This window comes from Chelmon rostratus, chromosome 3, assembly GCF_017976325.1.
Source record: "Chelmon rostratus isolate fCheRos1 chromosome 3, fCheRos1.pri, whole genome shotgun sequence".
Classification (NCBI taxonomy): domain Eukaryota; kingdom Metazoa; phylum Chordata; class Actinopteri; order Chaetodontiformes; family Chaetodontidae; genus Chelmon; species Chelmon rostratus.
In genome coordinates this window covers 7,885,327-7,908,162 of record NC_055660.1, presented here as the reverse complement: position 1 = coordinate 7,908,162, position 22,836 = coordinate 7,885,327, and the positions used below count along the sequence as shown (strand labels likewise).

General features: G+C 40.6%; 2 protein-coding genes across 2 annotated transcripts; both read left to right on the top strand.

The window, feature by feature from the left end:
* Positions 1-1,272: 1,272 nt before the first annotated feature.
* Positions 1,273-9,756, top strand: ears2 (glutamyl-tRNA synthetase 2, mitochondrial). Its single transcript, XM_041934335.1, has 10 exons — positions 1,273-1,609; positions 2,407-2,562; positions 2,686-2,875; positions 3,006-3,156; positions 3,444-3,765; positions 3,966-4,074; positions 5,343-5,496; positions 5,950-6,080; positions 6,163-6,298; positions 8,276-9,756. Exons 1-10 carry the CDS (start codon positions 1,465-1,467, stop codon positions 8,369-8,371), a joined length of 1,590 nt encoding a protein of 529 aa, XP_041790269.1. The 5' UTR covers positions 1,273-1,464; the 3' UTR covers positions 8,372-9,756.
* Positions 9,757-9,922: 166 nt separating this feature from the next.
* Positions 9,923-22,207, top strand: LOC121604736 (ADP-ribosylation factor-binding protein GGA3-like). The gene is made up of 16 exons (XM_041934322.1): positions 9,923-10,086; positions 11,390-11,474; positions 11,897-11,972; positions 12,864-12,962; positions 14,371-14,494; positions 15,234-15,334; positions 15,677-15,757; positions 15,865-16,002; positions 17,106-17,319; positions 17,428-17,607; positions 17,701-17,768; positions 17,852-17,964; positions 18,334-18,437; positions 18,548-18,717; positions 19,369-19,479; positions 20,426-22,207. Exons 1-16 carry the CDS (start codon positions 10,038-10,040, stop codon positions 20,534-20,536), a joined length of 1,824 nt encoding a protein of 607 aa, XP_041790256.1. The 5' UTR covers positions 9,923-10,037; the 3' UTR covers positions 20,537-22,207.
* The last annotated feature ends 629 nt before the right edge of the window (positions 22,208-22,836 follow it).

Below are 22,836 nucleotides of genomic sequence, written 5' to 3'. Positions count from 1 at the left end.
AGAGGAAACTGACGTTCGTTCAGAACTCCATAAGGTCCAAATCTCAGCGTGTTCACAACCTCCACAGACACTAATAAAACTCACAGGTAATGACAGTGTCATCATATTTCAGTCAGAGGACTTCTGATTTATTAGAACTCTTTATGAATTCTAATAGATTTTTTTATTAACAGTTGCATGGCAGAGATATTGTATTTGAGAGAATATTCAACAAATGATCATACACTCATGTGTTTAACCTCTTTAAAAGCTACTTTGTGTTAATTATATTAAAGGAATAGATGACAAGATTGATTCTATTGGATTGTACTGAGAGATTATCTAATTAAAAACTGGGGTAGGCACCTCCTCTCGGCTCTGTTTTCAGGCTTTAGAAAATCTAGCGAGTGTCAAGCACAGAATGACACAGGCCACATTTCAGAGAGAGGGCGTTCCTATTGGCTGTTGTATAAATGCACATGTGCATGCTCGTCCCTTCAGATGGTGAAAGCCTGATTCAATGGTGGAAAATCCTGCAGAAAATACTGCAACTTCTGATGCATTTCTAATATGTATTATAAATACGTCCTGGCTCCACATTTAGGTGTTGCCTACTGCGGCTTTAAAAGTGCTCAAAAATCACGGATTGATTGGAGGGAATGTGCTGAAACTATTATCTTACAATATCATGTGACGTGTGAAGTCTTAAGTCATCTCGCATCCTTCATTTGAGGCAAGTCAGTCTGTTCACCTGTCTCCAGTTGGTGCTCTTCATTCCGTTGCTGATTTAGCCAGAAAACGCAGGTTATTGTCTCGTTATTTCCATAATCAGTATCACAGCTGATATTTCAGAAGACTGACTCTATTACAATACTGTACATGTCAACAATACAGCAATCTAAATTTTACATATGATTAATAATGAAGGTGATAATGAACATGCCACGTGGCACAGGTACTTTGGGTTTATTGCTTTCATAAACCAAACATCATGCATTCAGGTTAAAAGGGGTTGCTGGGCAATTTTAGTCCAGTGTACTTCCATAAAGTTGGGGTACAAAAGAAACTTATTAAAAAAAATGGTAGACTGACTTTTAGTGGGACGTATAAGGGACGCTTCAAAAACACTGGATTTTTGTGAATTAAATCGGTTGAGTTCCTCTGCAAGTGGAATAAGAAAATAAGAAATTATAAGTTCCTCCGCTGGGTGGCAGGATCCTCTTTGAGGACGCTCATTCCTCTTCCGGTCACGTGTAGACGAAGAAGAACATCACTCAATGGACTCATGTTATGTTCGTTTGACCCAAACAAACGCCGCTCAGCGTTCACACACGTGACAACTTTTAGGATTATAGTGTTTTCGTCGTATTGCCTGCTTTCGTCTTTTGAAATGCAGTTTCAGTAACCGTCGTAAAGTTGTACGAAGCTGAGGACTTGTGCCTAGCTCGCTAGCTAGCTAGTTTGCCGGGTGACTGTAAAAACTGTATGATGCTGCTCACACAGAGGTGTTTTCAGTGTGTGACAGCGGTCAGAAACACACGCGTTAAACTGCAGCTCAGCGCCGCCGTTATAAGATGGTGCTCCACGGTTCAGGGGGAAGTGAGGGTCAGGTTTGCACCCAGTCCGACAGGTAAGGTTCTCCACAAAATACATAGTGCTAACATGTCCTGTAATGTAAAGGTTATGCAGAAGGACAGCTAGAAACTGTGGGCACCGGGTCTACCCGTCTGCAGTTTCCTCTCTGTACCACAGCATTTCCCAACAAGTCAGACATTTCCTGAGTAATTTTGTGGTAAATGATTTTCTTTGATTGACAACGTGGGGTTGGGTGCCCAACACACATTGATCCAGGTTATTTTTTACTCAGGCAAGATTAGATACAATTTTCACCTGTGTATTTAATAATATAAACAGGCCTCTGTCTGAAGTCTGTCTGTGGATGACAGTTTGGTTTGCTCGGCAAGCTGCCGCACAGAACAGTTGTCATTTCTCAATCTGCCTAAGAAAGTATTATTTTGGCGTAGTTTTGCAGATTTCATACACACCTTCATTTCAGAAGCCTTGTGTAAAACATGGACTAAATATTGGCATTTTAGTCCAGACATTTTAAAGACCCTCCTTCAAAATGTAGCCCCTGCTGCAGGTTTTAATCTGAAGAGGAAAGCAACAGGTAATAGGTCTTTTTCATGGAAGACATTCTGACATGTCACAGTAGAAAAGAACAAGAAAAAATCCACTTAGCTGCTTCAGTTTCAGGGTCCTTGCATTGCTCTTGCTCCCTCGATGTGACACTGTCATGCCTTACTGGGACACTTTGTGTTTTTGTCTTTATTAATATTCTCTGTCATTTGAAAAGCAGTCTCTTTAGGTATTTTTTGGTTTATTCTGCAGTCTGATGTTCTGACAATATGTTGTTTTGTTTTGCAGGTTTCTTACACCTCGGAGGCCTCCGAACTGCTCTCTATAATTACATCTTTGCCAAGAAGTACGGAGGCTCGTTTATCCTGCGACTGGAGGACACTGACCAGAGCAGGCTGGTGCCTGGAGCTGCAGAGTCCATAGAGGACATGCTGGAGTGGGCCGGTAAGAAACATTAGACTTGACACTCTAGTCATGTGATCCATCACGATTGCTGGGTTTTTGAGTTTGTTGTAATGATTTATTATGTCCCAGCTGATTTTATCTTATGCTCACTTTCACTTCCAGGTGTACCTCCAGATGAGAGTCCTCGTCAAGGTGGCCCGGTGGGTCCTTACCTGCAGTCTCAGAGATTAGACCTCTACAGTCAGACAGCCCAGCAGCTTGTGGAGAGTGGTCATGCCTACTACTGTTTCTGCACCCCTCAGAGACTTGACCTGCTCAAAAAAGAGGCCTTGCGGTCTGGACAGACACCTAGGTGGCTAGATAACATGAATGCACGCACGGTTTACAATTTCAACGAATCATATTCCCACAGAGATGACACACAGCAAGACTTCAGGACATTTCTGTCAGATTTAAGACATTGGCTGCGTTTCCCTCCACAGGTATGATAACAGGTGTCGTCACCTGCGGGCCAAGCAGGTCCAGGAGAAACTGGCTCATGGAGTGCCACATGTGATCAGGTTTCGTCTGGAAGCAGGCGTCGAGGCCTTTCAGGACCTGGTCTTTGGATTGAATCATCATGACGTGGCCCAGGTCAGAATTGTGGTGATTTCACTCTGTGTCAGTGGGGTTCACACTAAATGATGTAGGATAGAGTCACACGTCATTTTAGGTGTGAGGACCATAAATTCTTCCTTTCTCATGAAGCCAAGAGATGTTTTTTTTTTCTTTGATTTGAATCCAGGATCACTGACATTACAAAATGGCTTGACATCAGTTTTTGTTCATAGAAAATTTTAAAACTCAAAAGTCTGAGGGACTTGACAGAGTAACCTTTGCCTTTCAGTTTTGCTTTTCATACCCTCTGTCCTCTTTTTTAGGTGGAGGGAGACCCTGTAGTGATAAAAGCAGATGGTTTTCCTACCTATCACCTCGCAAACATAGTGGATGATCATTACATGAGGATCAGCCATGTGCTGCGTGGGTCTGAGTGGCTCATCTCCACCTCCAAACATCTCCTCATGTACCGTGCTCTTGGATGGAAGCCGCCCACGTTTGGACATCTGCCGCTTTTGATGAACAAAGACGGCAGCAAGCTGTCCAAAAGGCAGGGGGACATATTCATTCAAAAATTCCAGAGAGACGGAGTCCTGCCGGAGGCTCTGCTGGATATCACAACCAACTGTGGATCCGGATTCAACTGTGAGTGATGGGGGAGTCGTCGGAGAGGGAATAAAACCATATAATGTAAAGAAGCTGCGTTTACCTGCACATGTTTATTGTATTTGATATTTCCTCTGAAAACAGCGGTGTGAAAATCCGAATCCTTAGAAATCATGTGCAGTTGATCAGCTCTTGTGAGAACGATTACATGCTTCTGAATTACATGTACTGCTTTACAGCCAATCGAATTGGGCGGAGGATAGATGAACTGATCTCTGAGTTTAATCCTTCAAAGATCACAACACATTCTGCTCTGTTAGACCTGGAAAAACTACCAGAGTTCAACAGGTACGTCACAACTCTGCATTGTCTCTCTTTGTTGTACTGTATTATCATGTGTCCCCTTTTGCTCCCATTTCTGAGCACATCCGTGGTTTTGAATTGGATATATTGGATTTTTAGCCACACTAGCAGTGTTGCTCGGTGGATGTGTCTGATGTCTGGCAAATTTCCCATCAATCTCAGTTCTAAATTGAACTTAAAGGAACAGTTTCACATTTTATGAAATGCTATTATTCACATTCCGCAGTGATTCAGATGAGAATATAGATACCTCTCTCATATCTGTACATTAAATATGAAACTACAGCCAGCACATGGTTATCTTAGCTTAGCTCAAGTAATAGAATCAAGGGGAAACAGCTAGCCTGGCTCTGTCTAATGGAAACAATATCAGCATACCAGCACCTTTAAAGCTCACTATTTTACATGTTACCTGTGTTTAATCTCTACAAAAACCAAAGTGTAGAAACAGCTTGTTGTGGATTTCTAGGAGGTTATATACTGGACTTTTTCTGGTAGGTGCTTCCTGGAGTCTCGTAATCCCAGTGAGTTTACCAGGCCACCAGCAGAGAGTCCAGGAAGTCACTGTGCCAGCTGAGAAATACCCAGCAGCCAACACCCCGAAGCTACAAACCGTAATATTTTTACACTTTGGTTTGTGAGAGACTCCATTTAGCTGTGCCCTCCTGTTTTCAGACTTCATGCTAAGATAGTTAGCTGCTGGCTGTAGCTCCTTATTTACCAGACAGGTATGAAAGTGCCATCAATCTGTCTTTGCAAAAAAGTCAATAAGTGCATTTCCAAAAATGTTGAACTGTTGCTTTAAATGTCTCTACAGCCGATAAATCCTTTGGTATCAGCCTGGCTGTCCTCTGCTGCCACCCTTGGGGCAAACTTTACATTTTTACCTGATTGTGGTACAATATAGAACTGGCAAAGTCAGTCATCTTATAGTGTTTTATTCTAGCCCATAAGAACCCACGGTGACACAGGTGTCACACGTCCAAATTTTCCTAAAACATGAAATAATCTGAGTTCTCAACGCCCAATGTTGAGATCTTGGACAGTAGGGGGTGGTGTTTTGAAAAAAATGTCAGAAATGTGTTCTATGTGGTCTATTATGTCCCCCATAATTTTCCTAAAAGCAGAAATGGGTCCGTTCTTATGGGCTAGTGTGTAATGTACAGCCTCATTGGGCGGCTAAAATGACTGTTTTATCCTTATGAATTCATAGTTCATATATCATATATCAGTAATCGCTTTGATTGCGGCAGAATTCACCTGCAACACCGCATTGAGGATGAGGAGCAGTGCCATTCGTTGATAAAAGATCTGCAGGAACAGATCCAACAGACCTATACAGCAGAGATCCAGGATAACGAAGTACTGCATGACGATTATATCAGGCGGGTGCTACATCTTCGCAAGGTAACCATCACAACATGCTTATGAGTATGTCTTCATAACATGTTATGTGTTCATAATGTACTTTCAATATGCTAAATGATAGATGCTCTTTACATGGTAACAGGATTTAGGTAGCAACTGCATCTTCCATCTTCCAGCCAGAAAACTCTGCAACTTGATGGTGCTATGTGTATATTTTTACTTCAGAGCAAAAAGAAAACACAGGAGGATTTTTAAATCAGGCTGATAAATCACTTTAAATGTTCTGATGTGTGGAGGGTGTGAAAATGATAAATATTTTTAGGTTTCAGTTTCTGCCCTTTTATTTTAATTCTAGCTCAACAATCTTCTATTTGGACTTTTACCCACTGTCTGTGCCTGCAGGCAATCAGAAGTGGCTTCTACTCGTATTTCCCAACACTGCCTCTGTGTCTCTCCAGTAATACTGAAACCATTCTCTTCCCCTCTCCGCAGGGCCACATATCCTCCCTGAAGGAGCTTGTTAGTCCTGCTTACGCTTACCTGTGGGTGCGTCCTTCCTTCTCCAGCCAGCAGGTGGCAGCACTCACTGCAGAGGCCCAGCACATTGCTTCATTAGTACTCAAGTATGTTGTATTAACAGCTTTACCTTTCAACTACATTGTTTTTAAGCCAGTTTCTGAACATTTCTGCGTCTGTGCATTATAGATTAATAGCTGAACGAGGCGAGGAGCTGGAAGTGGATCGACTCAGTGACGATCTGAAGACTTTGGCTAAGCAGACCAAAGCCACCAAATACAGAGAAGTGATGAAGCTGTTACGTCTGGCCCTCAGCGGCCTGCAGGTACCCGAAGACATCATGCTCATTTTTGTGGTTCATAGTAATACAAACGCTGCAGGGTTTCCTGCCTGTAAGAGATGTGGTAAATTCAAACTAACTTCAACCCAGAGCTTCACCGGCAGTTCTGTTGAGTCATTCCTCACACGCCAGCTGTGTGTGACTGACCAACATCAGACAGCTATTTGCCTTCATTTCCTGAGATCAAAAAACACACAAGGCTTGTTATACTTTTCCATGTGTAAATTCTGCATTCTGCAATTTTTTTTCGTTTGTTTGGTTTTTTCATTTAGGTTTCCACAGACACATTACTGTTCTTATGACATTGATATGTGGGTTGAAGTGTGGGTCATTTCTGTTATGATGTGTTATGATGTGTTTTTTCCTTTTTCAGTTATTGATGACAACTTAAAATATCTACCGTACAAAGCTCAGGACTTTTGAGATGGAGCTGTCTGTTTGATTTGAGTAGGAAAATGCTCATCTAAGTGAGGGTGTCTCAGCGAACCACAGCAACATTGTAGAATTTTACTGGGCTGTAGAGGAATATTTTAGCTACTTATGACAATCAATAGCCTCAAATAGAGTTTTTTTAAAGTTTTTTTTATTGACTGTTTTTATTTAAAGTTGAGCTGCATCGATTTCCTACATCAAAGTCTGGCTTCAGGTGTCTTCACAGATTCCCCCCCCCCCAGACTTCCCATTGTAAGTCTGATAGTGTCATAGGAGTGAGTACAAACCTAAATTTGCAGAGGACTCTTAATAAACATGTATTCATTTCTTTTCACCCTAAGGCTAGCATAGTCCAGTAGTTTCCAGATCTCAGAATTGGTGCAATGTTCGCCCTGCAAGACACTTTTATTCCAGACTCGTCATGTAGATGTGGATTTACGCAACCTATGCAGCTAATCTCAGTAAATGTGTATTAATTATCAGATTACCACACTTAGATGCGCGTGTGTCCGTTGTCCGTGTCCTATCTCAGACGTGTCTCAAACGTGCTCCACCTACAAGCGTAGTAGTTTTGGCTAATGTGAGCTAACGCTCCAAAAAGACTGTTTGCTGTAGTGTCTCTACAGCAGTGGAACGAGTTCCTCGCTGACATCCAGACATCAAAAACTCTACACATCTTCCTCTTGGCCCATAAAAACACTCTTTTTTTTCTTATTTTTTTTCTAACTCTTGTTCCTAGAATAGCACTTGAAGCAGTTCATCATATTTGATGAAGGTGATGTACTTGCATGAGTTGCAATTTTGGGGTTGTATCCACATATGACGTTATGCAATATAGAATCTAACATGTTCAACGGAGGTGGTCGTTAGCTCTGTGTTTATTGCTTCTGCATTAAACAGCTGCAGGAAACCCCACCACAGCTCTATTTCTATCATTTTTATGACATTTTCTTTTTAAACTCAGCCATATTAATCACAAGAGCTTGCATTTCTGTTCGCTATGATCAAATATTTGTGTTTGTGAGCCTTGTGTTTGCATTGGTTTTGCTTTGTCCACCTCAAGAACACCACATACACTGTATTTTAAGATCAGTGTGACTCTCAGAGGAACTAATAATGTCCTTTCATCCTTTTGTCACATGCAGTTTTCATTTCTGCAATTTTAAGAATGAAACTGTATTTTTCAAACTCCACCTCAGCAAATGTTATCGTTTTTAGCTGTCATCATCAAAAAAAGACTTGCTGGACTGTTACAAATTGCTTGTGACCCTGTTTTTTTTTTTTTCATTCTGTCCACAGCATGACTGAGGTAAATTTTAAAATAGCTTGTTTAAAATGATAGTAATGAGTAAAGCCTCAGAGAACCTGCAGTGAGTCATTCACCACAGTAACCCTGCAGATACTCAGAGGTGGAATACGGAAAGAGGAAATAAGTTCTGATTGCTCTACACAGACGTTTGTTTTCTCACTGTCTGGTTTGATTGCGTTACTGCACTGACCCTTGATCCTCTGTTCTCCTCTGACCTGCAGCAAGGGCCCAGTGTAGCGGAGATGATGGTGTCTTTGGGGCCTGCAGAGATCAGCCATCGATTCCAGAAACTTGTGCTGCTCTCGGAGTCTAGTTAAAGACCGGACAGCCTGTCACCTCCCAGGCTGGTGGGAACCTGACGCAGACTGGAGCTGCTGTATGTTAAGGATTACATGCAACCGCTTGGTGATTCTGCCAAAGCTAACAGGGACACATTCAAAATGAACTGCACCCCGCTGATATAAGTTAAACAATACTTGAATTATTACAAATGTTTTATAAAAGAGATGGAAACTGTTTTTACTCACATGGTCTGTTTGTTTTATTCAGTTCTGTGAGACTTTACAGGAGCAGATGACCCAACAGGCTACAGATGGGAAGTACCTTGGTATTTTTATGCAAATGTTCTTGCACTTTCTCCTCTAAATCATTTTTTTTAACGAACTACAACAGACAGATGTGTGTGCATTCACAAGGAAAACATGGAGTCATGAATACCAAACTCTTTTGCTTTAAGGCAGTCCTGTGCTGGATGCATTTAAGAAAAGTATTAGATGATTTTGAGTGAAGCAAAAGCATTTTTAAGTAGTATTTTTGCTACTCAATATGTCCACTTCACTACAGTTCAGAAGCAAATATTGTAGTTTTTACTCCACTACATTTGTTTGACAGCTGTAGTTAATAATTTCTTCACTGTTTAAGATTTTACATCCTGAATTAAACTACTGACAGTAGTTAAAACTAGCTCCAAGTTCAACCAGCTACAACAGTAAAATGCTGTTTTCACAATAATGCAACTGTGGTAAGAATTCAGTAATATAATACATAATAATGCAACACTGACAGGGGTCAGTTATAAGTTTGATAAGTACATTTGCTTTTTTTTTTTTTGATACTTGTAGTATTTTACAGTGCAAACATACTCCAAAATACTACTATTAAGTAAATGATACTTCACCACTGTTGAGCCATAAAGGCATAAAAATTCGCAAACAATACTGGAAAGGCTTAAAGTGTAACTTGCAGGGAGGAAGTATTCAGACACTTAATTAAAGAAGCAACACCAAACTGCAGAACTGCTCCTAAGTGCCACTTAAAACAGCGAAAAGTGGAAGCAGTCAAGCATTATCAGCAAAGTGTATGAAAAATAGTACTCATTATGCAGCAGAATGGCCTCAGTGAGAGATAGATATTTAATATTTACATATTACTACAGTTCATTAAAATATAATCAGTGGTGAAAGTATGTTTGAACACTAAAGTACTGTACTTAAGTACAATTTTGAAGTACTTGTACTTGACTATTTCCATTTTCTGCAACTTAATACTTGCATGCCACTACAGTTCAGAGGCAGGTATTATACTTTGTACTCCACTGCATTTATTGAGGACTTTACAATATAATACGTTATTTTAGAAGCTTGTCATATGTTTTGTGTCTAAAATCATAATCTAGTGTAAACAAAACACAGTAGAAATAAGAAGACGCTTGAAAATGTATTTACTTTTCAAAACTTGTGTTTTGTTTGCATCAGTTGATGCAGGACTGTAACTGACAGATTAATCTGCATTTCACCACAGCGGTGAGTGAGGGGGGGGGGGGGGGGGGTGTGTGTGTGACATAAATTGGTTGCTGTGTCAGGGGTGTGACCGAGCCTGAGTGTCACATGTCGGTCCGGACAGGCGGCTGTTTCACACCTCCGCTTTCCCCGGAGAGACGCTCACAGATCAGCCGGTTAACATCTCCGGAGCTGCGGGAGACGAATGGCAATGGCGACCGGTGAAAGCCAGCCAACTTTTGAGTCATTGCTCAGTAAGTGAACGGGGAATGTAGGTGTGTTTTTAATTTTAGCTGCTTGTGTTTGCTTTGGTTTAAATCCGACATAAAGCTAGCTAACATATCTCATTAACCCATGTCTAGACTAACCGTCGCTGCTTTATATGCTAATGTCACCTTAACTGTCGGCGCGCGGGGACATTTGTCCGTACAGACGTCGTGTTTGCGAGTAAATTTTGATTTTGTGTATTTATTTAAACTTACATGAAATTGGTTCCGACATTGTGCAGAGAGTATCAGTTGGAACAGGAAGTTGGTTAGACGGTGCGCGTGCTTAACGAGCGCTCGAGCTCTGTGTTGTGTCTGCGCCGCTGCTGTGCGCGCGCGCCGTGGCAGAAAACGTTATCTCTACTAGTGCAGTAGTTTGATGACGTTTTCAGAGTATTGGTAAAAGCATACGCAGTGACAAATCCTACATTTGAAAGTAAAGAAGATAACATGAAAACTGGAAACATTGTGAAAACTCGGCTTTTCAGTTTGGGAGTTAAACTACCAGTGCTGTGGTCGTTGACTGTGAAAACCTCATATCCACATTTTTGGCTAGTTTCCTTCAGACAAGTTCAGGTTTTATAATCTCATGATCTTCAATGCTCTTCTAAAGCACTTTACACACTGACAAAATGTTTGTGTTCAAGGTGGCCCATCAATGGAGATACATGTTGAGTCTGTGAGTCATGAGTCTATCATGTTCAATGCGTCATCTGAATCTTCAAAGTCAAATTGTAACTCCATTCATCAGATGGATGTCCTGGGAAAATGTTTTTTTTTTAAGTCAGCCAAACTTTAAAATAGCAGTAAAAATATGCTACTTAACTAAGTGCTGAAGTGGTTGGTTGATTAGTGAGTAGACTGGCAGAATGGCAGAATGAAAACAATTTTCATAGTCGACTATCACATAGGTTATTAATTAATTAAGTGATCTTCACGCCATCTGGTGAACCAATCAAGCAATTTCAAGAGATCATCTTGGGGATTTGGAAAGTATAATATGCATTTTTCAGATTTTATTGACTAAACAACAAAACAACATTTATTTTCAAAATTAAAAACATACAGAGTATACAGTACTTGAAAATGTACAGTAGATACCTTGCAAGTATACTCAGTACAACATAGGCAGTGTTTCCCTATTTATCCATGCATGTCTGTCTTTAATTTTCACTTCCTCATTAGATTTGATAGTGTTTTGCATAGATTTGCACATACTTCGTCTGATTGTGGCACATTATATAGGTATCTTTTGGATGTTTAACCTGTTCCTCTGGTGTAACTGTTCCAGGCCAGGCCACAGACCCAAACAATCAGGAGGACAGGTGGGACTGCATCCAGGGTTTCTACGAGCTCATCAACCAAGAGACTGATGGGTAAGTTGAACACAATCTTTGCACCACATCAAAGTTTTTTTTTTCTTATTCTTGCGTGCACGAGTACAACCCTGCGTGGGTTTTCAGATCGTCTTCAGGCTTTGAACCCGAGCTGAAGTTTTCAGAGGAGGCCGCTGGCTTCTAGAGGTTACCTAAACGCAACTGTGGCATTTGAGAAAGGTTGCTTCACATCCACATTGCGATCACAGCTTCTCAGTTACACCATCGTGCAAGAGGGAAGAGGAACTCAGCAGCACCTCTTCACCTTATGACCCTTTTCAGGATAACATTATATTGTCTAAATATAGAGCAATACAAATTCAAAGCCAGTATGGCTGTGTGTGGACAGCTATGTGAATAGACAGCATGTTCTTCTCCTCAGGCATTTTAATGTGAATTAAATCTTAATTTTCTGCTTTCAGCCCACAGGTAGCCATTCGTCTGCTTTCCCACAAAATCCAGTCTCCACAGGAGAAAGAGGCTCTGCAGGCTCTCACTGTAAGTATCATGTTCTTCATCTCTTCATATAACAAACAGATGATACACAGTTTATTTTTATCTGTCGTTAAATAGGAAGCGCATTCGTCTGAGAAGTTCCCAGAAGCGACAAGTAATTAATTTTGCCCTGTTTTTTTTAATTGAAAATGTTATTTTTTCATTGTTTAACAAGGAGCAGTTTTTAATGTGATTTAATGCTATTTCTCATGAGTTATACTCAGCATCTAGATGCAATATGTAATGTGTATGTAAAAATGTCCTCGCCTGCTGAGTCATCATCGTCCCTGGAAGTCAGAGTCCCGGTCGGAGCTGCAGTAAATCACCTCGGTACTGTGCTCTAAGACGGCTAATAGGGCCACTAGCTGCCTGGCTAACTGTGCTAACGGCAGCTAGTCGCTGCAGCCAAAGATAGCTACAGCAAAGAGAGTAGTAAACAGCAGTTAGCAGTTCTTCTGGTGAAAGGCTTGAAGCGATGTTCAACAGGTGGCTAATTCTTACACATTGTACCTTAGAGGTACAGACCATTCACTAAAGAGCAAAGAGCTTTGATTTAACGATGGGAGGCGCCGGTCCTGTGAACATCTGTGACTAACTTTTATCACATGGCCCATAAGACTGGAGAGATTTAATCTGCTGTGACGCCACGCTGTTTGTCATCCATCCATTAAAGAGAGCTGCAGTGAGTCACTGTGAAATGTAACCTAGGGAAGCTTCTCGAGGTTCACGTGCGTCATGTCATATGACATTCAAAGGCGGCTGACCACGAACGAGCAGCGACGAATCTGTCCTCTCTTTTGTGTTTCCTAGGAACAGAAGGCTTCTTTCAGTTTCACTTGCAGAAAAAGCTTCCGTTGGTGATGACTTACGATGATTTATTTTGGTGCTTTCCAGGTCCTCGAGGCATGTATGAACAACTGTGGAAAGAGGTTTCACAGCGAGGCTGCCAAGTTTCGCTTTCTCAATGAGCTCATCAAAGTTTTAACTCCAAAGGTACGGTTAGACTTAAAACTGTCATTTAAAAAGAAAGTTTGCTTTTGTGCATGTACCAATCCCGTTTCATTGCTGTCATTGTAAAACCTAAAATAAAAGTAGTGAATTGTGTGAGCCTGATTACCTACCAGCTCTGAGTTAATTGGCCAATAGGCACATATTCACATCTTCCGAAATAGAAACCTCTCTTCTATATCACCTGACTTCAGTGGCAATGATTTGGCCAAGTCAATTTAATCAGGCCGGACTTTAAATGATCCTATTTTTGAGTGTTTATTAGATAAGATTAAATAAGAAAACTCCAATAAAATGTTAAAACTCAAGTAAAATCCAGATGTGCTCTCTGATAAAAATGTGTTTTCAGAAGCAGTTTAAAAGCCACGAGGAAAATACAAAACAAGTATTGCAACTATAAACACAAAGCTAACCTTCATGTACCTTTCAGCATTAATGGAGCCTTCACAGATGTGCAGGTTACCCATGCGATGGTTAACACCCCCTCACACCATCACAGATGCTGGTTTTTAAACTTTGTGCTGGTAACAATCTGGATGCTCCTTTTCCTCTTTAGCCTGGAGGACACGACGTCCATGATTTCCAAAAACGGTTTGAAATGTGGACTCGTCAGACCTTGTGTCAGTCCACCCCAGATGAGCTCAGGTCCAGGGAAGTCAGCAGCGTTTCTGGATGTTGTTGATATGTGGCTTTAGATTTACATGTTAGAGTCTGAACTTCCATTTGTAGATGCAGCAGTGAACTGTGTTTGCTGACTATGGTTTTCCAAAGTGTTCCTGAGCCCAGTAGTAGTAGTAGTAATATCCTTTAGGCAGTCGTGTTGGTTTTAATGCAGCGCCCCCTGAGGGATAAAGAGTCACAGGCAATCACTGTTGGGTTTCTCTGGATTCTCTCTATCTTTTGATGATATTATGGATTATAGATGGTGAAATCCCTGAATTCCTTGCATAATTGTGTATTGAGAAACTGTTCACAGTTTTGTAGTGAACTTCACTCCATCCTTGCTTGTGAACGACTGAGTCTTTCCAGGATGCTCCTTTCATACCCAATCATGATACTATCACCTGTTACCAATCAACCTGTTTACCTGTGGAATGATCCAAACAGGTGTTTTTGGAACGTTCCACATCTTTCCCAGTCTTTTGTAGCTCCTGTCCCAACTTGTTTGAAACATGTTGCTGCTTTGATTTCTAGTATTAGTTGCTAAAATCCATGGAGATGAGCCAATATTGTCTAAGAATCTGATTAAAATGAGAATAATCCAAGTGTATAGAATCAAAATGACCTTAGGTGAGTGACTTTTAGAAAAACAGAAAACACGTATTTAAAGACTAATAAAAGAATGTGTAAGTTGTTCTGACCCTGACTGACCTGCTTGATCTTTTCCGGGCAGTACTTTGGAGCGTGGACTCCACAGAAAGTTAAAGACAGAGTGACGGAGGTTCTCTACGGCTGGACTCTATGGCTCAAAGAAGAACCCAAGATCCAGCAAGCCTACAGCATGCTGAAGAAACAAGGTCTGGATGCAACATGCACACAAAACACCCACATGTTTTCAGTTCTGTGCTCAGAAGATACCTGATCCATATAGTGCAAAATGTGCCTGAATTAAAACTGAGTGAGCTCAGGATATTTTATGTGCTTACAGATACACCAGTCTTTATTGATCCCCAGAAGGGAGATAATAAAAGAAAGTAGAAGAGAAAGTAAAATGAATAAATGAGTAGAAGGGCACTCAGAGAATGCAGACCTCTGCTAAGGCCAACAACCAGATCAAAATCTTAACCTCCTTGGCTATAAAAACAATACCAAAGCAATTAACCTCAGATTTACAAGGCAAGCAGTATTCATACAGCACCCACACCCAGTTTTGTATTAAAATATCAGAGCAGTACTTTCTCAAGTGAGGGGACATAATAATATAGTATAGAACATGTAAGAGTAATACAATACCATCTACTATAACAGCAGACACCTGATTAATATATATATATATAACATGGTTAAGTAATGATACTTCATGTTTGTCTGTATTAATATAGAAATATGATGCAATGAAATTGTACAGCATATTAACGTAATATGATATAGTACGGGATAAGCAATAGAGAATAAGATATAGTGCAGCAATATAGAATAGATTATAACAAAATATGAGTATAGTATGTGATGCATAATATACATACAGTATATGCTGTAGTAGTATTAAGTCCATGTCTCAATAAACCCATCGTCCTCTTCTTTTTCTTATTTTAGGTATTGTAAAGAAAGATCCCAAACTGCCAAACACTGTAATAATGGCACCTCCACCACAAAGAACCACCGAATCTGTTTTTGACCAGGAGGACAAGGCCCAGGTGTGTGTCTGAGAGAACATCTGCTAATGTTGCATTAAGTGTGGTTATATGGGGTAGTTATCCATAGTCAGTGCATTGCCTTCAGTAGATGGCGGGCAGCAGCAAGCCGTTAGTATCGCTCTGTCCAAAGCCACAGTCCAGACCAGACTCCCCTGACAAAAACAGTCATTTTAGCTCCCAGAACATGGTGGTCGCTGGCCTGCTGCTGCCTCAATCAGTTAGTTTGTTATTGTGTGACTTATGTTAATCCTAAGTAACCCTTAAAACACCCTAACCCACTTCAGATAATCTGAACTATCCCTTTCAGTTTCATCCTGCTAAAACGTGTTTCTGTATCATCAGCTTTTAGCCAGATTATTGAAAAGTGGCCGTCCTGAAGACCTGGAAACGGCCAACAGACTCATTAAAAGCACCATCAAAGAGGTGAGGAGTGCTGAGGTGGTGATGCTCATCTGTGCAATGCATGCATTCAACGGTTATTATATGAATTTGGTGTTGATATGTTTGTGTGTGTGTGTGTGTGTCTTTAGGAGCAGGAGAGGGCAGAGAAAGTGTCAAAGCGTGAATCCACTCTGAAGGAGGTGGAGAGCAGCACCAAACAGCTCAGAGAACTGCTGGAGCAGCACGCAAACACTGGAAGCTTGTTACAGCCGAGTGATGACGTGAAGGTATGTTATACAGACAGTCACCCTGCTGTCCAGGGCTCACCACGAAAGTAGATCGTTTTTGAGGCTCGTGTGGAAATCCTGTGATTGTACTTCTATCGCCCTCTACTGGCTAACCGTAAGTCTCTTTGAGGCTTCAGTCGTCGTCCAAATTCTCTGTGAAAATATCAAATAAGCAAGCACCGATTAGTAGATTTTCATGTCAAAAGATGTAGTTTGTTCCTGCTTTCTACTGAAATATAGAAAATGCTGTTTAAAGAATAGTTATATGTCACATAGATGTCTACAAAATGTCTACTTTTTAACCACATTTAGCCTGGTTTTGAGATTTTTACGTGTCTTTTTATCTGAAAATCATCACATCAAGGCTTGATGAGATGTCATCAGTTTTCACAAGAAGTTTTAGATGCGGTTACCAATTAGTTTTTGCTTTAATTTATGTTTTTGTTCAAATCTTACTTATGGGCTTTAGGACAAGCCTTGATTAACACAGCAGAACTGGAAAATAAATTCCAATCAAATGTCTGGTAATTTTCATCTGTTATTCATTATCCACATCATCATTTATGTGTAGGGAAAACATGTTGGTCCTCTTTTAGTACTCTCTGTCGTATGAAGAAATCATTACCGATAGATAGAGCAAGAGAGACTAAGCAGCAGGAAAATTCAGTGACTTGCATTGTTCTAAACTGCAAATGTACTGCCACCTTGTGGTGCTTGTACATTACTACAGAAGTCACCTGCAGTGACTGAAGTCAGACAATAACACTCTATGAGTAGTTCTGAACAACAAAGTGCTGAAAACAGCATGATTCATATTGTTTACTGTATTAAATTGAAGAGATGAAAATGTGAATTATGCTCAGTTATCATGCACATTATAAGACAGGCACCAGGAGTTTTATCCAACATTGTTTTTTTCTCTTCAGACTATTTTTGAGACCCAGCTTTCAGTCGGCTACGAGCTTTCATTTGAGAAAATTGGGTGTGTTCACAAAACCAGAGCTTAGAGACTGAAATTTAAGGCAAGAAAGTTGGCCCAATAAACATACTTTTCTCAGAGCAGTGCATGTTTACCATTCAGTGCTTTCCCACTCTTGCTGCAGACCCTGTACGAGCGCTGTGATCGGCTGAGGCCCAGCCTGTTCCGCCTGGCCAGCGACACGATGGACGACGACGCGGCTCTGGCGCAGATCCTAGCGGCTAACGACGAGCTCACACTGGCAGTAAATGCCTACAAGGAACGAGTGGAGAGGAAGGAGTGCAACAGTGGACGAGGAAGAAGCAGAAGTGAGGAAGAGATGGATGGTAAAAATAATGGTAGGCTCTTTTTCCCTGTCAGTGATCCCTGTGGAGAACACCTTGACCTTGTTTTTGGCTCTGCTCTGTTCTGCTTGTATTTGATCCTGTTTGTTCTTGCTCCTCCAGCTCCGAGGAGTCCCAGAGAGGTTAAAAGCTACCACCTCATCGACCTGTCAGCTCTGGACTCTCCAAAGACGCACAGGAAAGCTGATTCTCTGCCGTCTTTCGAATCCCCTTCGCCCATGTTTTCCTCTCTTCTGGAAACTACCTTCCAGCCAGTCGCTGACGAGGACTTTCATGAGCGAGGTAGGCCCGCATTTGTACCTACTTCAAGTTTGTTCTCTTTGACAGTGATGAATATGTTTCACAATGTAATGATGTGGCGTCCTGTCTTTACAGAGTTAGACGATCTGGTCTCTAAACAGTCTCCAGAGAGCTCGAGGTCGTATTATGAAGAACTACTGCAGGTGAGGCTCTGCTGTGAGGATAAAGGTTTAAAGGTGGCTTTTATTTGGAAGAGTGTTTAACACAGTTTATCCTTTTCTGTCAGCTTAACGGAGACGGTCAGATGAAGAGCGCTGAGCAGAACGGAGGGCGAGGCCTTGTGTTGAGAGCCCGCGGGTGTGGCGGGAGCGGTGCGACATCAAATGGGACTAACGTTTGGTAAGTGTGGAGAAAAGGAGACTCATTAAGTCCTCAGTGGCATTCAGTGCATCTGAAACCGCTGCAGACAATGCTTTGATTGTGGCATATACATATACTTATAAATAGCAAACAGCACCACTTTATAAAATGTTTTTTATACCCAATGTAAGTAAATAAGCATGTAAACTTTATTCATATAGCAATTTCCAAGCCTGCAGTTCCAAAGCACTTCTCAGTTAATCATAAATAATTCATAATAATAGTACACAGCATGAAAACTCAGCACATCCTGGACTAGAGGCTAAGTGATGATGGATTTTTGAGGATACAGGATGCTATTTTCCACCTTTTGTTTGAAAAACTTCTCTAAAATGGCTCTTCCACTAGGTCCCTCCCTCACAATCAACAACTTGGTGAAGTGTCAGAAGAGAGCTCGTGTCCCCCACAAGTCCTGAAGAGCATCTTTGTTCCAGTGGAGACGATCAAATCCAGTATGTTCCCAAAGATGAAACAGCTGGGTTTCTGCTTCACCACCATTCTTCTGTTTACCGCCGCCTGGATATCTCGTCTGAATGTCTCTCTCTCTCTTGTTTGGTTGTAGGTCATCTCGAGCCGATCACTCTTTTCAATCAGGCCGGGATCCACGTCTCTCTCCATTTTGCCAAAGACTCTCCGACGGGTCATCCGGGCGTTGCCGTGGTCGTCATCTCCGCAGTGAACACGTCTGCCCTCCATGTGAAAGACTTCCTGTTTCAAGCTGCCGTTCCAAAGGTAGTAAACTCCAAACACACGTTCAGAATCAGAAAAATATCCTACAGTGTGAGGGTTGTTTTTTTTAAATAAAGTGTGAGTGTCATCTGTATCAGACAGTGATGATGCTTTTGAATGCAGAATTACACTGGTGAATTTTCAAACACTTTCAACCACATTGCTTTTCTAATTCAAAAACCTTTTCAAAATATGTTTGAAATGTTGATCATTTACACCCTTTAGTCATTAAACAACCAAAGAAGTAAAAACTTCTTTGGTTCCTGCATCTCAAATGTGAAAAAGTGCTGCTTTTCTACATTAGTAACATTTTGAATCTAATATGTTTGGGCTGACAAAACAAGCGATGAAAAGATTTTACTGCAGGCACTGAGAACTTGTGATGGGTAAAGTCAGTTTTATTTAGACAGCTCAACATCAGTATCAGTTTTCACATGCAAAAGCACCATGTTGGAGCTGCAGGTGGTGTCTCAGCTCCTTTATATGGTTCATCGTGTAACTGGCGCCCCCTCCTGGAAGCATTTGTCAGAGCCCTCTGTAAATACTTACTTACTACTTAATACTTTACTCTGTACCTTTTCTGACATTTGACACATCTCTCACATTAATAAACTGAATATCCAGTTGATTGTCAGCTTAATTCCTCTCCTGCAGACCATGTTGGTGAAACTTCAGCCTGCCTCAGGGACACACCTACCTCCTTACAACCCTGTCCTGCCTCCACCTGCCATCTCCCAGGTCGTCCTATTGGCTAATCCTCAGAAGGTGAGTTTGAGAAGCACCGCTGATCGGCATTATTGTGTTAGTGACTGACTGATGTAACTGCCTGCCTCACTGTTAGGTACAGCACAAAAAACAGGGACAAACTTTGGTGCTTGTGTATAAGAATCATTACATTTCAGTGTGCTTGTGTTTATATTTAATTTTATTTTAATTTCTTGTGGTGCAGGTCTTGCATTCAAAACTTAACCAAAGGTGAAAGTACTCATTATGCAGAATGGCCTATTTATAAATAATGTGTGTTACGTTATTGGCTTTTAACTATTGATGCATTAATGTGCTCATCACTTTAATGTTGCAGCTGGTAAAAGTGGAGCTAATTTTAATTTATCACCTAAACCAATAATAATACATCATAATACAGTTGTTGATTACAATTGTATCATTCATTTGAATCTGATCTGGTTATAAAATAAGTGGAGTGGAGTGAAAAGTGCTGCGTGTCCCTCTGAAATGTATTGGAGTAGAAGTATAATGGAAATACTCAAGTAAAGTACAAGTACCTCAAAATTGGAGCTACGTACAGTACTTGAGTAATGAGCTTAGTCCAGCACTGCTTGGTACAGATCTGATCCATTTCAGTGACTGAATAAAAGAATGAAAAACAAGATGCTGTAATTTGGATATTTGGACTTTTTTCAAATTTCCTGGTTTTGACACATTATTTTTTTCCTTAGAATTTAACTGAAATGTTATATAGACAATAATGTTCAGTTATACTCCTGTGTATGACATGAAAGATACAGATAAACAGTTAATCCCGAAATGGATATTATAACACTGTTCAAAATTCAGTAAACTGCAGAGTTAAACTTTGCATAACATAAGAAGACAGCTGAGATCAGTTAGCTGTATAAAACTACAGTTGCATGTGGCAACTATTCGTTTACATTTCATTTATTCATTCAATTTCTCCATTTGTCTAAATTAGCGAAAGCTGCGTCTACGCTACAAGCTGACACTGACACACGGAGACCGGCAGCTGAGCGAGACCGGAGAGATCGACAGCTTCCCTGACTGGACCGCTTTGATCGGCCACTAAAAACCTCACAGACTTGGATTAAAAAGAGATAAAACTCTGGATCTGGTCTGTGCTGGACCTGGAATCCAGCTGTTGAGGTCAGAGTGAGTAAAGTGAACCCGGCGAGAAAGGAAAAACTCAACGAAAAGGTGGGAAACTCTTGACCACGCCTGCAGTTGATCCTCATGAGGTCAAACAAGTATCAGGTCTGTATTTTCTTAAAGATCTTGTGCTTTACCTTGAAAGACTTTTCTGCGTTTTATAGCATCGTAGCAAGCCAAGAAACAACCTTGGAAAGATTTATATTACTCTAAAAAGGTGGACAAACTTGTTTCACATCTAAAAGTGTTCCGGGTTGGTTTGGTACATCCCTGATTGTACCTGATTCAGGTAAATTCAGGTATTCTGCTGTTAGTTTGCTGTCGCTGCCTCCAGCCTGTTGTGAAGCTGCAGTCAGATAATACAGTATGTTCACTCTGCCCGTGTGTGTGCTCACATGCTGGTTACATGTCTACATATGAAGTTTGGTATTTATTTGCTCTTGTGCATTTGTGACTTTCAAAATTCCCAAAGTGCCTTAAGATCTAAGATATTTATGTGAGGAATGAAGCTGCCTTAAGGAACGTGTGTGTGCATGTGAGAAACCTTCAAAGATTCCTATTGGCGTGTATTTCGCTGTGCTTGACCGCAGCTTAAAACACAAGCAAACGGAGGAAAAACAGAGGCGGCATTTAGAAAAAAGTGCAGATAGCACAAGCAAATGAACAAACGTTTCCACTCTGACTACACGTGGCCTAAAAGAAATGTGCTGCAAATACAGGAAACAGCAAGCAAACGCAGAAATGTTACAACTTCAACACAACATAAATTTCCACAGGACAGTAAAAACTGATAAATAACACCAAATGCACCTGTTAATTGCCTTTTCTAATTAGTAACACATTCATCATACTGGTTGCATGATATTCACTCGGGCAAAAAACTGCCTGCATGAGTCAATGTTAGTATGTTTTGGGGGTAAGTTGTGGCTCTCATCGCCAAAAAACAGGAAGTGTTGTTGTACAATGCACATGAAGCATGTTGTGAAAAATAAAAGCACCCACTTCCTCCCAATACATGACAACATGTACACTCTCATACAGGAAGTTATTTGGCCAACTGAACATAATGCAACCAGCATGAAAATATTACAGGCATCAACATGTAGCCTCTGTTGTGTTGTAACTTTCTGTGGTTGCTCGTTTTCTGCAATTTCTTCACACGTCACAAGATGCTTTATCACATCGCTGAATGTTTTTCTTAATTTGCAGCTTTTCTCTCTAAATATGACGTCTGCCTTGTCAAAGCTGTGACGATCACGTCCTAATTGGCGAGGTGAAAACACTTCTAAAGCTCTCAGCCGACGCAGATTTGGGACTTTTGTTGAATGCACTGTTAATTTCATATGATCAGATGTTGTGATCAGTGTTTCCTGATTAGCCGTTTTGTACCGCAAAGCTTTATAATTTGAGCCCAGAGCAACAAATTCAGTTATCATCGATGACTGTCAGACTGTCAGATAAGTTCAAAGCAGGATGATTTCAAGCCGATCTGAATGTTTTCTTTGAATGCTTGTCCGCCTTTTGTTTGTCAGTGCAACAGTGTTGATGTGCCATGTGTCATCAATAAATACAAATGCAGTCTGCATCACAACGAAGCTCAGAATCTGTCTAAATCATCCCCATCCAACAACAACAAAGGGTTTTATGGTAACTGAATCACTCTTAAGATCTTAAGTCTCATTATAAGTGACCATGTTTGTCTTTTTTTCTGTTTCAAGAGACTAAAAGGGACGGACAGGCGTCAGGATTATACACAAGTTGGCCTGCAGCTACCTGTTTTATTATTGATTTTTCTCAATTGATAAACTAGCACTGCAACTAGTCATTATTTAAAATCATCAATTAATCTATTGATAAACCCATCCTTAGTAACGTCTTCAAAAAGTGAAAAAAAAAATTAGCGAAAACAAATTTCCCACATTGTTCTCATATTTAATAAGCTGGAAGCATCAAATGTTTGTCATTGATAACTGATTTAAACGACTTACCTTTTATCAGAATTGCTGCCAGTTAATTTTAAAATAAATATTTTTTTTGATTTATCAACTTATTATTCAGCTCTTCTTTCCAAAAAAATACAACCTGGGAATTCTGAGGAAAAAATTACAGACCCATCAAATAAAGCGTTACCATAACTTCTACTGACTGTGTCACGGTGGGTCAATCCGTAGTAGAAAAATGACCTGCGACTGAAAACGGCAACTTCATCGATCATATTTA

Bases quoted from the DNA above. Each gene is read 5' to 3' on its own strand.
- ears2 (XM_041934335.1), top strand. From the start codon at position 1,465: ATGATGCTGCTCACACAGAGGTGTTTTCAGTGTGTGACAGCGGTCAGA. The intron at 2,876-3,005 runs GTGGCTAGATAA...TTCCCTCCACAG, and splicing joins CGGTCTGGACAGACACCTAG to GTATGATAACAGGTGTCGTC. The intron at 5,497-5,949 runs GTAACCATCACA...CCCTCTCCGCAG, and splicing joins GGGTGCTACATCTTCGCAAG to GGCCACATATCCTCCCTGAA.
- LOC121604736 (XM_041934322.1), top strand. From the start codon at position 10,038: ATGGCAATGGCGACCGGTGAAAGCCAGCCAACTTTTGAGTCATTGCTC. The intron at 12,963-14,370 runs GTACGGTTAGAC...TTTTCCGGGCAG, and splicing joins TCAAAGTTTTAACTCCAAAG to TACTTTGGAGCGTGGACTCC. The intron at 15,758-15,864 runs GTGAGGAGTGCT...GTGTGTCTTTAG, and splicing joins TTAAAAGCACCATCAAAGAG to GAGCAGGAGAGGGCAGAGAA.